This window comes from Sorex araneus, chromosome 5, assembly GCF_027595985.1.
Source record: "Sorex araneus isolate mSorAra2 chromosome 5, mSorAra2.pri, whole genome shotgun sequence".
NCBI classification, from domain to species: Eukaryota; Metazoa; Chordata; class Mammalia; order Eulipotyphla; family Soricidae; genus Sorex; species Sorex araneus.
The window spans coordinates 204,774,937-204,793,357 of NC_073306.1; the positions used below are offsets into that span (position 1 = coordinate 204,774,937).

Sequence of the window (18,421 nt, forward strand, 5' to 3'; positions counted from 1 at the left end):
AAGCAAAAAAAAAAAAAAAAAAGGGCATGGTCCTGGAATAGAGAGTCTCACACCAGCGACAGAGACTTGAGAAGCCAGAGATAAGCTTAGATTTATTAATGATTTATAACAGGGGGACTGGGTGTATGAAACGGAGCAAGCAAGGAAAGCCTCTTTAATAAAAGACGTTGAGAGAACCGAATCATCACATGTATCTTAATCTCACACTGTTCACAAAAAGGTAATTCACATTGAATTAAAGACCTTGAGGTTAGACCAGAATCCATGAAATAACACTGAGGAAAACATACGCAGAACTCTCCAAGATATCAGAGGTGTCTTCAGTGGGCTTAGGGGATTAAATTTTAAAGATTAAGGAGGCTTCAGCAAGAGAACAGAGAGGAGGAAAAGATGAAGAGAATAAATATCTTTGGAAAGATCATCTAGGACAGAGATCTAAGCAAGTGCAAATGTCCTGAGGTCAGAGAACACCAGGGCTATTGACACAAGGAGGAAGAGGGATGGAACTAGAGAGAACGAAAGGTGGCCAGGCAGTTCTTGCAGGGCATTTTGTTTACTGGCACTTTCGGTCTGAAAATGAGAGAAAAAATTTAGTTTTCAGTGGAGCAGTGAAAATGACCGAATCCGGCTTTTCACAAGATTACTTTGACTGCCGTATCTGGCAGCAGAGAGTGAGGCAGGGAGAAGGTGCATGTAGGGGATTCTAAGGGTCCTGGGGACATGGCAGGGGCTTGGCCTAGTGGGAGCAGTGGTTGAGTTCTGGTCTGGTTTGAAGAGGCCACACGGGAGTTCCCGGGGGATGTGGAGGGGAGGGAAGAGAGGATTCCTTCACGGCCTGTTTGGACAAACGGAGGGTGGGTCATCCTTGGTGTGGGTGGGAGACTGTGAGGGGAGAGCTGAGGGTGAGAGGTCAGGACCTGGAGAGACAGGGCAGGTGGGGCCCGGGCCTTGCCTTGGCTGTCGGGGGCAGGGGGGTGGCACTGAGCCAGCCGCTCCCCCTACAGAGGGTCCCCGAGCCCCACGGTTACCATGGAAACTTACTGTGTGTATCTCTGGCTTTATAATTGATTTACAGGATGTACTTCAAAGAGATGATTTTATAAAGGAGACAGAGAAAGGGAGAGAGAGAAAGAAGTGTCTGCCATACAGGTGGTGGCCGGGGGCGGCAGGGGGGGAAACTGGGGATGTTGGTGGTGGAAAATGTACCCAGGTGAAGGGACGGCTGTTGGAGCATTGTGTCAGAGACCCAATCAGGAACAGCTTTGTAACTGTGAAAACAGCTCATTCGGTTCCCTAAAAATGATTAGTTTCATCATACACACACACACACACACACACACACACACACACTCACACACACACACTCACATACACACACTCACACACACACACACACACACTCACACACACACAGTCACACTCACACTCACAGACAGATGATTTTGCTTTTTGCTTGCGGGCGGAAAGTTTTAAAAAGATGCCCAGCATGTCTGCACTGGGGGTGAACTTCCCTGTTTCAGGCTAAGAAGATGCTGCTTTGAGGAAACTCCCTGTGGCCGTACTGATAAGAGGCCGTCACGCGTGTGCGGGCCCCCCACCCCCACCCCGTGATGCCTGAGCGTGAAGCAAAGCGACAGTGAGTCTGCAGAAAGGCCCGGTGAAAAGGCTCTGGGACCCCTGAGCTCTGTCCAGGGCTCCCGGTCCTGGCCTCCCCGCCCCACCCCCCTGCTCTCATCAGCCTTATTCTCCCCCCCCCGCCCCCCCCCCCCCCGGCACTGTCTCCGTGTGCCCGGCTAAGCAAATGCTCGGTTAGAGCCCACACAGGGATGCACTTGGGCACAGAATAAGGAAGAGCCCCTGAGTGCTGTGGAGAGAGGCCCCCCCCAACCAAATAAACACGTCCACAAATGACGGGGGTGGGCAGGAGAAGACGGGGGGCGGGGAGGCCGCGCAGGCAGCCGCCGTCCAGACCTGGCCTTCGGGACTGAGGCTGAGCGGCAGGGCCGGGGCGGCAGCCTGTGGCCTTGCGTGGACCCCAGACAGATGCGGTCAGCAGGGGGAAGGGGCGGCCTGGACTCAGGACGAGCAGCGGGACAGAGCCACGGTAGAGGTCTTGAAAAAAATATTGTTATGCTTTCTTTTTTTTTAGATTTTTTTTTTTTTTTGCTTTTTGGGTCACTCCTGGCTCTGCACTCAGGGATCACTCCTGGCGGTGCTCAGGGGACCATACAGGATGCTGGGATTTGAACCCGGGTCGGCCGCATGCAAGGCAAACGCCCTACCCGCTGTGCTATTGCTCCAGCCCCCCCTTTTTTTTTTAGATTTTTAAAAATTCATATTTTTATTAAATCACAGTGAGATAGTTACAAAGCTTTCGTGATGGGTTTCAGTCAAGCAGTGTTCCAACACCCTCCCTCCACCAGGGCACACTCCCACCACCAATGTCCTCCGCCCTTAGCCCTCCTCACCCCCACACCCCCTCCAGCCTGCCTGAACTCCACATCATCATTATTATTATTATTATTATTTATTATTATTATTATTATTTGCTTTTTGGGTCACACCCGGCGATGCTCAGGGGTTACTCCTGGCTCTGCACTCAGGAATCACTCCTGGCGATGCTCGGGGGACCATGTGGGATGCTGGGAATCGAACCCGGGTTGGCCTCGTGCAAGGCAAACGCCCTACCCGCTATGCTATGGCTCCAGCCCCTCCACATTATTTTTAAAAAAAAAAAAATCTATTTTTTTTTTATTGAGTATTTGTGAGCTAGACCATCACAAAGCTGTTTATGATCGGGTTTCAGTGGTTTTAGCTGTTTATGATTCAGTTTCAGTGGTTCAACAGCCACCCCTCCAGCTGAGCACAGAGCCCGGAGACAGTCCTGAGCACTTCCGGGAGTGCTTCTTCTTCCGAAAAAAGGAAGAAAAATAAAATAAATAACATTATCTTCGCTATAACCAGGGGATTATAAATTTCCAGACACAAATGTTTTACTTACCCATACCAGGGTCAGAGGAGCCCAGTAAGTGACAGGAAATAAATCCTTCTCTGTCAGTTCTCTAACAAAACAAAAATGAAGCGAAGGCTTTCAAAACTTAAAAAAAGTTAGCATAAAAAAAAACATTTTGGGGGGCTGGAGCGATAGCACAGCAGGGAGGGCGTTTGCCTTGCACACAGCCGATCCAGGTTCGATCCCGGCATCCCATAGGGTCCCCCGAGCACCACCAGGAGTAATTCCTGAGTGCAGAGCCAGGAGTAACCCCTGAGCATTGCAGGGTGTTAACCAAAAAGACCAAAAAAAAAAAATTCTCTCTTCACCAGGAGGGGGACTTGAAGGGACTCAGCTGGAAATCCCGAAGTTGTGCTGCCAAACTTCGTTCTCTGGGCCGCCTGCTTTCAGCCATCCGGGGCAGCCCCTTCCGAGTACAGATTTCCCGGGCCCAGGATGGCCCCTGCAGCAGACTCCCCTGGCACGCCCGAGGTCCTGGATTGGACGCCCAGCACGGCCTCGCGCCCTCCGTCCCTGCAAAAATGTCAACCCAGATTCTGACTGGGCCTCCGAAATGTGGTTATTAACTGTCGTGAGGAGCCCCTAGAAGGTTCTTTGACCTCGATCTTTGCATGTGTGGTATAACACACACAGGCATTTCGAATTTGTCCTGGTTCCTGCTACAGAGTTCCGAATGCCCCTGGAATCTGGGGGCCTGGGATGTGCTCAAGCAGGAGATCATATGCCTGGCAGAGGTGAGCCCCTGAGGGTGATCCCTGGCCTGGCGTCTCAGCCGCGTCCCCAGCACCAAACCTGTCAGGCCACGTCTCTGGAGGGGTCCCACGCCCACTCCCAGGGGCCCCTTTGTTATTAATAAAAACGCCGTAGGAGACCACTGAGAATGGCGGTGTCGGGAGGAAGCTGGTCGCCAGCTTGATTAGTGAGTGGACCTCGGGGCACATGGACACGGAGCACCCGAAACGTGCTTGAACACTGAGACGGGTGTTGGTCCTCATGAAAGTGCGTTTTAAAGTTAGAGAAAGGGACGTAGCACTGCACTGGAGCACTGTCGTCCCGTTGCTCATCGATTTGCTCGAGCGGGCACCAGTAACGTCTCCATTGTGAGACTTGTTGTTACTGCTTTTGGCATATCGAATATGCCACGGGGAGCTTACCAGGCTCTGGCGTACTCTTGGTAGCTTGCTGCGCTCTCCAAGAGGGACGGAGGAATCGAACCCGGGTCGGCCACGTGCAAGGCAAACGCTCTACCCGCTGTGTTAATGCTCCAGTCCAGAGAAAGGGAGGTAAGAAAATAAAAGGTGTTAGAGAGAGAATTATGGGTGTTATATTTCAATTAATATTTACATTAATGGGCTGGAGTGATAGCACAGCGGTTGGGCATTCGCCTTTCACACGGCCGACCCGTGTTCAATTCCTCTGCCCCTCTCGGAGAGCCCGGCAAGCTACTGAGAAGTATCGAGCCCGCATGGCAGAGCCTGGCAAGCTACCCGTGCGTATTGGATATGCCAAAGACAGTAACAATAAGTGAGATGTTACTGGTGCTCGCTCAAACAAATCGATGAGCAACCGGATGACAGTGATTTACATTAATTGTATGGCAAACTAAAGCTAGAGAGTGAGTTGTGTTTAGTTAATATTTATGTTTTTTAATATCTTTAACGTTAGTCCTCCATCTGATGTGTAGTGTGCAAATATTTTCCGTCATTCACTACAGTGTCTTGATATTTCAGCCCAAGTTTCTCTTGCTCTGCAAAACCGCTTTCACTGTCTGTCGTCCCTTCCTTGAGGCTGGGTTCTCGTTCCCGGCGGGTGAGCACTTGCCAACGCTGGCAAACAGCAGCAGGTTCCTGACTCGCTGTCCCCCCCCCTTCTCCACGTACCCCCTCCACGGGGCTGTCTCTGGCTTGCCACCTTCACAATAACCCAGTGAACAGCCAAGGCAGCGTTTTTACGAGCTCTGTGAGAACCATAATGATCTCACCTGCAAGGAAAGAACTTGCGGGAAACCCCAGTGTCTATGGTGTGCCTGGACATGCGTGTGGGGAGCCAGGGGCCCGGGATTGGCAGCCGGCACCTGGGGCAGTGCGGAGGGCGGACGCCTTCGGCTGAGTAGCACTCACACTGGGGCAGGGGGAGCTGGGTGCCCAGGCCACCTGGGTGTTCACTGTCAACGCTGCATCTCACCGAGGGCCAGTATTAGAAATGCCAACACGAGAGCAGAAGAGTTTGGGCCAAAGAAGAAGCAATCACAGTTCTGCATAAAAGAATTTTATTGAGTGGTCAGATCCCAGTGGATAACGCCCGTCACCTCGAGCCCGCTCAGTGCGCAGCTAGATGTGCTCTGAAGAAAGGGCATCGCCAACGCCGTGTGTGACAGGACTCTTCCTGCACTCTGTCCTCTGCTGCATTTCAAAAGGATAAAAACAAAAATCCAGATTCTGCTAACATGTGCAATTACAAGTGCTCTGAGGAAAGTGCATTTACCCAAAGCGGTTTAATTCGGACTCTGTAGAGGAAACTTCCTGTTAAGAAAGGAAACTTCCTAAACTTTGTCCCTTGATACACTTTAAAAAGTAGAAAAATGAAAAAGAAGAACCCAAAGTTCTATTTGAACACAGTGCACGTCCCTTGGGCTCCCTGCAGTAACATCATCCTTTTGTGGGGGTCGCCCCCGGTGATGCTCAGGGGTGACGCCTGGCTGTGCGCTCAGGAATCACTCCTGGCGCGGCCCTCGGGATATGCGGATTCAGGGATGGAACGTGCTAGGCAAGCGCCCCACCCGCTGCTCTCTGCCCAGCCCACTCTCAGCGTTTTAAATAGAGTGCTCCCGTCTGACTCCTCCCGCCTGCCCCCCTCACTCCTGCTCCTGACGTGTCTTCTCTGACTCACGTGGCGCAGCCGCGTGTTTACATCTCAGCATATTCCTGCGACTCCTGCTCGCAGGCTCGGACTATTCTGTTCAACAGACCATGGTGGGCCAGACACAGGGCGGGGAGGCGGGAAACACAGAGGGGAGAAAGTCACGACCCCTCTCTTCCTCGGTGAGCTCGGACACTCGGTTGAATTTTAAAAAAATTTTATTTATTTTATTTTACTTTATTTTTTGCTTTTTGGGTCACACACCCGGTGATGCTCAGGGGCTACTCCCTGCTTTGCACTCAGGAATTACTCCTGGCGGTGCTCGGGGGACCCTAGGGTATGCTGGGAATCGAACCCAGGTCGGCTGCGTGCAAGGCAAATGCCCTACCCGTTATGCTATCGCTCCAGCCCCTGATTTTTTTTTTTAAGTCCTTCATGTGATATCAAATCCCAGGTCCACTGGAAGAAAATGTGGGGATGTCTTCAAAGCAAAGTACACACACTTAGGGGAACACAACCCACACCAGCACTTGTGAGTCCGGAGCCCTGCTGTCGGTGAAACAGCTCCCGGGAGCCCACGGCCGGCTGTACCGCTCTGAGTGTTGGGCGGGGGTCCGTCAGCAGAGCCGTGTCTCTGGGTGTGGTGGGGGGGGAGTAGCCTTTCAAAAGGGGCCCCAGGTTTCAAGGATGAGAAGCGCTTCCTCCCTCCCCCGAAGCCTCCTGCCTGCCACCAGATGCTCTAGGTCCCTATTTTCCACAGAGATCAGCGGGACCTGCTCTGATCACCCTGCGCGTGACTCTGTGCTTCTCTGCCGACATTTCCTTCGCTTCAGACAAACAGGCAGCCACGAAGTCTGCGGGGACCTCCCCCCGCCCCCACGCATTCTGTTTTTCATGTTTAAACCCCGAATAAACTCAACTCCTGCATTTCATTTATATCGTTGTCTATGAGTTCTCGAGACATGCAGGATGGTTCCTTAAGAAAAGAAAAAGGAAAAAAAGAGGATAAACCATGAAGTATAAAACATAAACCATGTGGCCACGTATGACGGGAGCCAAAATGCAAGTGTGTCCTCATGGCACCCAGGACGGTCCATGGCAGGCAGGGCGGGACCCCTGGAGATATTCGCGGTCAGGAATGTTTCCTCGGTGCCGGCAGGTGACGTCCCAGTGGCAGCTGCAACTTGATGCTCACGGGCCAGAGCTGGTGCCTCTCCTGGACCCACACAGCCAACCAGGGAACCGAGACGGTGGCAGTGTCTCAGGAAAGCGGGACACCCAGGCCAGGCGCTTCCCCAGACCCCAGGCCACACTCCCCGCACACGCGGTCTCTGTCCTGCCCAGGGAAGTTCCTCGGGAAGCGCATTCCGAGCCCTGCGGCTCTGCAGGCAACGCTGGGAGTTGGTGTCGGCCCCGTGTTCCGTTGGGCACGCCTGGCTCTCCGGGTGGGCAACCGCCGTGTGGGGGATGGGTGAAGGGAATGAGCAGACGGGGAGCCCGGGAGAGGGCGAGGGGGCAGCGCGATCATGCACGGGCACATGGGGGCAGGCCAATGGCGAGGCCACTTCAAGGGCTGTGCTTTTCCTCGGAGAAACGACTGGCCCGGAAGCGTTCATTTGGCAGACGTGGCCATGAACATGTCTGTATGTGTGTGTGTGTGTGTGTGTGTGTGTGTGCGTGTGTGTTTGTGTGTGTGTGAGTGTGTGTTTGTGCGTGTGTGCATGTGTGTGCGTGTGTGTGTGTGTGCGTGTGTGCGCGTGTGAGTGTGTGCGTGTTTGTGTGTGTGTGTGTGTGTGTGCGAGTGTGTGTGTACAAAATGCGGTAGGAGGCTATGTGGCAGGTCCTTCGTGCCCTGGCCCCTTTCCTACCTCACCAGCGAGGAAAAGCTCGTGCGTTACACTTGGTCAGTCTGATACTCGGACGCCTCGGACAGGCTTTCCGAGAAGCTCAGGAAATTCTCCTGGTACTCGGAGCAAACGATCTCGTAACGGTAGTGCCGGAACTCCACGGCCAAGGTGCCGAAGTAAGACAGGAAGCACATCACCAGGCCCCACTGGATCCGGGCCGCGTACATGTGGATGCCCTGGGACATGAGGATGAAGTCTGGGGAGAGGCAGTCAAGGAGGGAATCCCGGCAGCAGCCTTCACACGCTGTTTTCTCCCGACGCAGAGGCCTGGCTCACCCGTTACCAGCAAAACCCTTAGCCTTGGGCCGGGGAGACCGCTCAGGAGGGCAGAGTGAGGGCAGGAGGGATGGTGCAGGGGAGATGATGTTTGCCTTGCATGCGGCCGACCCAAGTTCGATCCCCGGCCTCCTATATGGTCCCCTGGACACTGCCGGGGTGACCCTTGAATGCAGAGCCAAGAGTAACCCCCGGGCATTGCCTAAGGTGGCCCAAAAACAAAACCAAAAAAGGATGGAGCTAACGGCTTGCATGTACAAGGACCCCCTAGTCTGATCCCTGACACTACAACCTCCCCTAGCCCCCAGCACTGTGGGATTTTGTTGTTGTTGCTGTTTGTTTTGGGGCCACACCCCGCGATGCTCAGGGCTTACTCCTGGCTCTGCACTCAGAACTCACTTCTGGTGGTGCTTCAGAGGGACCACCTGGGACGCCGGGATTGAACTCAGGTTGGCTGCATGCAAGGCAAGAGCCCCGCCCGCTGTCCCATTGCTCTGGCCCCACACCGGGGGACTATCACTTAGCGGGACAGTTTGTCAGAGGAGTCAGACTAGGAAGCATCAAGCGCTTTGTGTCAGCCGTGGTCTATGTTACCTGATCCCACAGCAATCCTACTATCAACATCAGGGACTTAAACAAGACAGACTCGAGCCCCGGTTTCCCCGCTGTTGTGAGAAGAACGTGTCCTCACACTGTTGGAAATGTGGCGGACACGGCTGAGTGGGGGTCTGCCGGGAGGGGGTAAAACAAGAAATAAGCTCAGAAATAAGTAGTGTAACTCAGAAGTGAAATCGAAAGGCAAGGCAGGAAGAAGAGAAACTAGGGATTCTGAGGCCAAATAGATACGAACGGGCCTAGACCGGCCAGAGAGGAGAGGGTGCGGCCAGGACGTGAACATCAAGTACCCGGATTCTGCCGAGCCCTCTCCTGCTGCGGTTTCCTGAGGAACTGTGATTAGCAAGAACTTCGCTCAGTTCTCAGCCTGCTAGAAAATTGTCACATTAAAAATTGCTGGAAAAGGGGCCGGAGTGTTGGTACAGCGGGGAGGGTGTTTGCCTTGCAGGCAGTCAGCTTGGGTTGATCTCCGCCATCCCATATGGACCCCCGAGCCCGCCAAGAATGATTCCTGAGTGCAAGGCCAGGAGCTGCACACCACTGGGCGTGGCCCCCAAAATTACAAAACAAAAAATTTGCTAGAAATGACGATAAATTCAGTCACTGTTATTACCATGGTTTGGGGGTCAGACCCGGCCCTGCTCAGGTGGTGCTGGGGATTGAACTGGGGTGGGTGACGTGTAAGGCAAGCACTGTACCTGCTGGACTTTTCTTCCAGGTTCCGAGTTATTTTGTTTTGTTTTTTTGGGTCACATCCAACAGTGCTCAGCTCTTACTCCTGGCTCTGTGCTCAGAGATCGCTCTTGGCAGGGCTGGGGTGACTATGTGGGGTGCCAGGGATAAAATCTGGAGCAGCTGCATGCAAGGCAAGCACGGAGCCTGCTGTGCTATCTCTCTGACCCGGAGAAAAACTTTTTAAGGTGGAGGAAAAGTCATAATTCTCTCTCTCTCTTTTTTTTTTCATTTTGGGTCACACCTGTCAATGCACAGGGGTTACTCCTCGCTCTGCACTCGGGAATTACCCATGGCAGTGCTCAGGAGACCATATTGGATGCTGGGAATCGAACCCGGGTCGGCGGCGTGCAAGGCAAACGCCCTACCCGCTATTGCTCCAGCCCCATAATTCTCTTTTGTTCATGCATCCTATGTTTTTCACAATGAGAAATTTCTGCCTCATTTTTTTTTATAATAAGGAGATAGCCATCACATCGTTAGTGATAAAGAGAACGCCTCAAACCTTTCTTTCTTTTTGGGGGGCAGTCCTACCCAGTGAAGCTCAGGGGTTACTCCTGGCTCTGCACTCAGGAATTACTCCTGGGGTGCTCGGGGGATCATATGGGGTGCCAGGCATCAAACCCAGGGTGGCTGCATGCAAGGCAAATGCTCTCTCCACTGCTGTCCTGTCGCCCTGGCCCTCACCACACCTTGCCTACAGATGACAACAATATTGAGAAGGCAGAGCTTGCTTTATGGGAAGCTCTTTATCACCTCTTTGGCATGAAAAATAGATCTGAGAGTTTTTGTTTTGGTTCTCAGCTACTTTCCTGTTCTGTGTGAGTCTGAGATGCTCTGATTGTACCTCTAGCTAACCCACCGGGAATGCCCATTTTCTCATTTTCGCAGAGGCTGATTATCTGTGTCCTGGCCTCCCTTCGCAAAGACCCCTCCCACGCTTAAAGGATACAGAGGACCACGCAGAGAGTGATCACCGCCGAGAGGATGACGCGTGGAATTCCCACTCTCCGGCCTTCGTTCTTGATGTTGACTTTCAGCGTCAGCGCAGACTGGATCCAGCAGGTCAGCGTGCCGAAGCCAAACGTCAAGGAAGTCCCCACGTTGTGGATCTCTTCATCATTCGTCAGCTAGAGGATGAGCCGATCACGAGGCGGTGAGAGGCCCATTCAGAAGAGACAAGCCAATGGAATACGAAAAGCAGAACAAACAGGGAAAGAGATATCCCATAAGTGAGATGAGGGACTGCAGATTCACATCCTCCATCTTAACTGGCAAACTACTTATCAGTTGGATTGCATGATGAGAGGAAAAAGAAAAACAAATAGTACCCTCAAGCGCAAAACATTTGTACAAGAAAACTATAAATGCGATGACAATCTATCTTTTAGCTCTGTTGCTCCATCCCTCCGTCTTCCCTCCTTCCCTCCCTCCTTTCCTCCCTTCCTCCCTCCCTCCCTCCCTTCCTTCCTTCCTTCCTTCCTTCCTTCCTTCCTTCCTTCCTTCCTTCCTTCCTTCCTTCCTTCGTGGGGGAGGACACATTTGACAGTGCTCAGGGCTTACTCCTGGCTCTGTGCTCAGGGATCACTCCTAGTGATTCTGGGGGTGGGGAGACCCTCTGGGATGCCGGAGATCAAACCCGGGCCAGCTTCATGCAAGGCTAAAGCTCTACCTGCTGTATTTATTACTTTGGACCTATTTCTTTTTCTTTTTTTTTTTTTTTGCTTTTTGGGTCACACCCGGCGATGCACAGGGGTTACTCCTGGCTCTGCACTCAGGAATTACCCCTGGCTGTGCTCAGGGGACCATATGGGATGCTGGGATTTGAACCCGGGTCGGCTGCGTGCAAGGCAAACGCCCTACCCGCTGTGCTATCTCTCCAGCCCCTGGACCTATTTCTTGAATTAATTTTTCAAAAAAGTTCTCCGGGAAAGTTAAAACAAACAAAAAGTCTGTAGGACAGCAACACATAAAAAAACATCAAATTCCTATAAACATACATCCCAAACTTTGTTTTTTTAGATGAAAATCTGAGATCCAGGGTCTGGCTGTGTTACCGGGAAGGACCATTTCCGAGCAGGACAGGAGTCTACTGGCAGAGACAGTGAAAGGCATCCGGGCTATTCTTTACGCCACGAAGCTGGCCTGTCTGCTTAGTGTGAGGAGCTGACTACTAAGAGGTTTTGTTGTGCCCTTATGACAGGAAAGGTGTGACCAACGAGCTCTTCCCACCCAGAGTTGGAAAACCCCGGGGTTAGTCTTTTAACAGATAACCGATTCCTGGAGAACATTTAGTTCATTTCTGTTGGGGGTTAGAGAGAGCAAGTCCCCAAATTGTTACTCATTGACACATTTTTTATTTTTTTTTGGTGGCGAGGGAGGGTTTGGGGCACAACAAGAGGGGCTCAGGCATGGCATCCCTCCTAGCAGTGCTCAGGGGACCACACCCTAGCTGTCTGCATGCGCAGTAAGCGCTCCAGCCTGCTGAGTTCTCCCTCTGGTCCACTATTGATATGAGAACACTTCTTTTTTTCTTTTTGGGTCACACCTGGCGATGCACAGGGGTCATTCCTGGCTCATGCACTCAGGAATTACCCCTGGCAGTGCTCAGGAGACCATATGGGATGCTGGGAATCGAACCCGGGCCAGCTGCGTGCAAGGCAAATGCCCTACCTGCTGTGCTATTGCTCCAGCCCCATCTCCCCAATTTTTTTTCTGTCGTTTTTGGCTATAGGACTGCTCTCTTTCTCTTTTTCAAATATTTTTGTGTGTGTGTGTGTGCGCGGCGATTGGGCCATACACAGTGGGTGCTCAGGGGTTATTCCTGGCTAGCACTCAGGAATTACTCCCAACAGTGCTCAGGGGACCATATGGAGTGCCGGAAATTGAACGAAGGTCAGCTGCATGCAAGGTAAGCAAACTACCTGCTGTACTATCTCTCTGACCCCTGTTCTCTCTTAGAAGAAAGTCACTTTACCCATTCATTGCAAAAAGAAATATTTTGAGATTTAAGTATTTTTCAAATCATATTTTACTTTAAGGGTATTTGGTTATTTTTTTATTTTGTAATGTACAAAGACTATTAAGTTTTAGCTTAATTTTAAAATTAGGTAACATAGTTACATGATTCAAATTTTTTTGAATTATAAAAAAAGTAGAGATTGCAAAGTCTGTTTCTTATCCCAAATATTACCTTCTTGTTTTTTTCTCCAGAGGCAGCTAATTTATTTCTATGTATCTTTCTCTAATATTGCAGGAAGTTATTAAAAAGTAGCATCAATTCATGGTTTTGAATATTCATGGTTCAAAAAACTGAGGGCCCGGGAACAGGGTCAAAGGGCTGGTGTACTTGCTTTGTACTGGGATGTCTCTGGGTTCCCAGGACGCTGCTGGGTGTGATCCAAACAAAACAAACAAATAGCCCACATGGAAAGAACAAAAGCAACCGGTGTTTCCTCGGATGTGGGGAGAAAGGGACTCTCCTTCACTGCTGATGGGAATGCCGACTGGTTCAGCCCTTTTGGAAAGCAGTATGGACTCTTCTCAAAAAATTAGAAATTGAGCTCTCATTTGACCCAGCAATACCACTTTCTGGGAATATATCCTGGAGATGCAAAAAAGTATAGTAGAAATGACATCTGCACTCGTATGTTCATTACAGCACTGTTTACAATAGCCAGAATCTGGAAACAACCCGAGTGCCCAAAAGCAGATGACTGGTTAAAGAAACTTTTGTACATCTACACAATGGAATACTATGCAGCTGTTAGAAAAGATGAAGTCATGAAATTTGCATATAGGTGGATCAATGTGGAAAGTATCACGTTAAGTGAAATGAGCCAGAAAGAGAGGGACAGACATAGAAAGATTGCACTTATTTGTGGAACATAAAGTAACAGAATGGGAGACTAACCCAAGAACAGTAGAGATAAGTACCAGGAGGATTACTCCATAGCTTGGAAGCTGGTCTCACATGCTGCGGGGGAAAGGCAGCTCAGATAGAGAAGGGACCACCAAGCAAAGGGTGCAAGGAGGGCCCGCTTGGGATGGGAGATGCGTGCTGAAAGTAGACTATAAACCGAAGATGATGGCCACTCAATACCTCCACTGCAAACCACAACACCCAAAAGGAGAGAGAGAGAAAATGGGAATGTCCTGTCACAGAGGCGGAGTGGGGTGTGGGGAGGACGGGGTGGGAATGGTGGGAGGGATACTGGGATCATTGATGGTGGAAAATGGGCACTGGTGGAAGGATGGGCACTCAACCACTGTATAACTGAAATGCAAGCACGAAAATTTGTAAGTCTGTAACTGTACCTCACGGTGATTCACTAATAAAACATTTAAGAAAGGGGGGGGCACCCAGAGTCACTGTGTTCCTGAGACACAACTCCCAGCCCCTGATCTTATAAAGCAGCTGTTAGTTTGCTGCTGGAAAACAAAACAAAACAACAAATAAACCAACAAAAGCAATGAGAAAAATAGTCTTCCAAACAAAACCACTAGCTCTCTGGGATTCGCTTCAGTAGACAAAAAACATCGACTCCAGTTACTTCCATCTAAGCCCTGTTGGGGAGGAAATGACAGGTGTGGAGTTCTTTATAGTATCCAGGTACCTGGAGCACAGTCAGGTAAACTGAGGAAAGAGCCCAGAAAAACACTTCAACCAGAAAATGTTTTTTTCCCCAAACATCTTGGAGCTTCAGAGGACAGAGGGTCCAATACCCTCCTGATCACTCACTATCCTAACCTGCAGATTTCCCACAATCTCGATTTGGGATGAGACCCAGCACAGTCAGAGAACTCGGTGGAACTGCCTCGCTGTTCAAACTCTCCATGCAAACCCTCGATGACTTGCTACTCTATGCAGGGAAGCAGTGGGGATGTTTCCCTGACCCACTGGATCATTAGGACTCAAGATTAAACAGGAGATAATCGTAGTGGGCCAGAGTGCAGCAGGTAAGGTGGTCACCTTGCTGTTGGCCCACCTGGGCTTGATTCTTGGCATCCCATATGGTCCCTGAGCCCAGGAGTAACCCCTGAGCACTGCCAGGAGTGACCCAAAAAGCCAAAAAAAAAAAAAGACCACCTTAGGAAACCACCACCATAGTTCCTTGTACGCCCATGCCACTTGGATTTCACTCAAAAGATGGGGAGAGACGCGTCAGAGGTTTATCTTTATATAAGGTGTAGGTTTCTAGAAAAAGTTTGTTTTTTAAATTTTTTATTTTGCTCGAGTGGGCACCAGTAACGTCTCCATTGTGAGACTTGTTGTTACTGGTTTTGGCTTATCGAATACGCCATGGGTAGCTTGCCAGACCCGCTCGAGCAAATCGATGAGCAACGGGATGACAGTGCTACGACATTGCTACAGTGCTATTTTTTATTTTGGAGGATTTCTGCTTTTTTTTAGACTTGACTCCATCATGAGCATGCAAATGTGAAATACAATCTCTTATCTAATAAGAGGGAATGTTTTTTAAAATTAGTTTTCTAAGGAGCTACGATATTAGTTACCTTGTTATGGAAAAAAATAAAGTCAACCACCTTGAAATTCTGTGCAGAAAGTGCACAGCTATTTCAGTAACTACGGTTCCCGGGAGTCACACTGTCATGCCAATAGACCGACCATGTGGAATGGGAAGTTGGGGCGCCCCAGCTGCTGAGCTTATGGGGAACCACTGGGAGCATTTGTTAAGGAGCATGCAGAACCTTCCGGCAGGGCCCAGAGACCTACTCCTCAGCAGAATCACCTGGGGAGGGGCGAAAGGAGGTGAAAAAGGCCGAATGAAGTACCTGGAAATTACCAAGTAAGGTCATCCCGAAGGAGGCGAGACACAGGGCCACCAGCCCACTGATGTTGAGCCACGGGTTTAAGACCTTCGGTTTCAGCTGTATGAAGCGCAGAACCGCGACCACCAGAGCTAGGGATAAAACCAGATATTAAAACTTAAAAAAATAAAAAAATAAATAAAACTTAAGTCACGCACCCAGACTCCAAGGCAGGATCTCAAGTCAACGTGCAACATGTAACTTCTGGCACAGTGTATTCTGGGGGGATGGCTGTCATCCCAAGCAGTTCCTCGGGGACCCTCGGGCTGCCTCCGGGGTTCTGAGCCTGACAGAGCTGGAGGGGGCGGGCACAGAGGAGGGACAGAATCGGGTCTCCACCTGACCCGCCAGTGCTCTGGCCCCTTGGGCCACCGCTAACCCTCCCAGAAGCCATTCTAAGTCTCTGAGATGGCAATTTGGATTTATTTTAAAATTAAAAAAATATTTTTAATAAAAATTTTAATAACAATTTACACAAATTAAGTAATAAAGTTAATTAAAACTTTACACAGTGATTTACAAAATTGGAGTTCAGGCATGCAATGTCCCAACAACCAATCACACCACCAGTATCAACTTCCATCCACTGGACAATTTTTCTTTTCAGGTTCAGATATTAACTTTGTTTTTGTTTTTGTTTTTGTTTTTTGGGTCACACCCGGCAATGCACAGGGGTTACTCCTGGCTCATGCACTCAGGAATTACTCCTGGCGGTGTTTGGGGGACCATATGGGATGCTGGGATTCAAACCCAGCTCGGCTGCGTGCAAGGCAAACGCCCTACCCGCTGTGCTATTGCTCCAGCCCCCATCCACTAGACAATTTTTAAAAGAAAATGTCCACATGATGCTATGGGGGATGGGTGTGTGTGTGTGTGTGTGTGTGTGTGTGTGTGTCTGTGTCTGTGTCTGTGTATGTAACAAACCGTGGTCCCATACACTGAGCTACACCCTTAGCCCATCATGGTGACTTAGATGGTTTTTTGTTGTTGTTTATTTTGTTTTTGGGCCACACCTGGCAATACTCAGGTATTACTCCTGACTCCTGGCGGTGCTCAGGGGACCTTATGAGGTAGTGGGGATTAAACTGGTTTCAGCCGATTTAATCATGCAAGGCATAACCACTATATCATTGCTCCAGCCCCTGAATTAGACGTTTTGTTGGCCCGCATCTGTGGGAAGCTGAGAGAAACTCACGCAGCAGAGCCAACTGCTATTTGCTGATGAAAAGATGATAACAGTGTTCTCAGAGTTTTCAAAACACAAGGTCAGTTAGTGAAATGAGTGAAATGAGTCAGAAAGAGAGAGACAGACATAGAGGGACTGCACTCATTTGTGGAGTATAAAATAACGTCACATGAGGCTGACACCCAAGGACAGTAGATACAAGGGCCGGGGGATTGCCCCATCGCTGGAAGCCTGCTTCATGAGCGGAGGGGAGAAGGCAGATGGAATAGAGAAGGGATCACTAAGAAAATGATGGCAGGAGGAACCAGTTGCAATGGGAGATCCATGCTGAAAGTAGATAATGGACCAAACATGATGACCTCTCAGTGTCTGTGTTGCAAGCCATAATGCCCAAGAGAGAGAGAGTATGGGGAATATTGTCTGCCATGGAGGCAGGGGGAGGGTGGGAAAGGGGGGGTATACTGGGGATATTGGTGGTGGGGAATGTGCACTGGTGGAGGGATGGGTGTTTGATCATTGTGAGATTGTAACCCAAACATGAAAGCCTGTAACTATCTCACGGTGATTCAATAAAATTTAAAAACACACACACACAAAAAAACAAGGTCAGGTACCCAAGTATTGCCAGAAGTGAGCCCTGCACACAGGGCCAGAAAAAAGCCCTGGGCAACTCAGGGTGTACCCCTCAAAGGATAACCCAAATAAACCAAACAAACAAACAAACAAACAAACAAATTCACCCGTAGAAGAAGGGAAACAGCGCCCCTCCCCCACCCTACTAGAATCCCTTGACTCAGTAACACTCAAAGGCAATAGAAATGAAAGGCAGCTGGGGCTGGAGTGATAGCACAGCGGGTAGGGCGTTTGCCTTGCACGCAGCCGACCCGGGCTCAAATCCCAGCATCCCATATGGTCCCCTGAGCACCGCCAGGAGGAATTCCTGAGTTCCTGAGTGCAGAGCCAGGAGTAACCCCTGTGCATCGCCAGGTGTGACCCAAAAAGAAAAAAAAAATAATAAAGAAATGAAAGGCAGCAGAACTGGTCTGCGGTAGGAAGTTTGGCAGTGGGGTAGGGTGGGGGGGATGGGAGGGGAAGGGAACACTGGGAGAATGCGGGAGGGGAAAAGTGCCCACCACAGAGGCAGGCTGGGGGCTGAGGGGGAAAATGGGACACAGTGGAGGGTGGTGGGCACTGGGGAAGGGAGTGGTGTTGGAACAATACATGCCTGAAATTCAGTAGTAGAAATCTTTGTAACGTTGTAATTCATGGCAATTCAGTAATAAAAAAAAGAAATAAAAAAAAAAGCACAAGGAAGGCAAGAGAAAGACAGGTCACCACACTGAGGTAAGCCTGCCACAGGTCCTGTGACAGGAATCATTCCTGGGGATACGAGGAGAAAGGGGCGTGGACAAGCCCCGTTATTTCTGGTTTACTCCCATTTCCCTTTTAGTCTACCAGGCGGTATTCACTGTCGAACACATGGATAATTTAATCCAACTTCAAGCAGTTATAGTGATTGAATAAGTGAAACCTGCATTGTAACAAAGAAGATTCGGGCATTCGGTACTGTAACAATAAAACCATCTGGAGAGACGCTCTCCAGAAAAGATCTGATGCCCAACACCACCAGTCTCTAGCGAAACGCAAATCCAAACCCAGGAGCACCTGGGACTGTTAGGACAGGAGTTGGGTGACAGCTGTGGAGAGTCACCACAGTTGGCTGTGGAGAGAAGGGAGTCACTGGGCACACACACATCCATCCACACAGGTCTGCATAGAAACACACACACAGACACACACACACAGTGGGATGTTATTCAGACATAGACAAAGAGGAAATCCTACCATTTGTAACAACGTGAAGGGACCCCCAAAACATCACACAACTAAATCAGACAGCAGACTATCAATGTATGGAATCTAAAAACAGAACAAGGGGCTGGAGTGATTGCACAGCGGGTACGGTGTTTGCCTTGCATGTGGCCGACCCGGGTTCGATTC

The 18,421-nt window shown here is 50.2% G+C and overlaps 1 protein-coding gene across 3 annotated transcripts in view; it reads right to left on the reverse strand.

Moving 5' to 3' along the window:
• Window positions 1-5,265: 5,265 nt before the first annotated feature.
• Window positions 5,266-18,421, reverse strand: part of TMEM150C (transmembrane protein 150C) — an 84,648-nt gene continuing 71,492 nt past the window's right edge. For all 3 annotated transcript variants that reach the window (XM_055140076.1, XM_055140074.1, XM_055140075.1), the window contains exons 6-8: window positions 15,199-15,326; window positions 10,355-10,532; window positions 5,266-7,975 (exon numbers count right to left, since the gene is read on the reverse strand). In XM_055140076.1, the coding sequence (XP_054996051.1) occupies window positions 7,767-7,975; window positions 10,355-10,532; window positions 15,199-15,326 (515 nt within the window). In that variant the 3' untranslated portion in view covers window positions 5,266-7,766. The remainder of the gene's footprint in view (window positions 7,976-10,354; window positions 10,533-15,198; window positions 15,327-18,421) is intronic.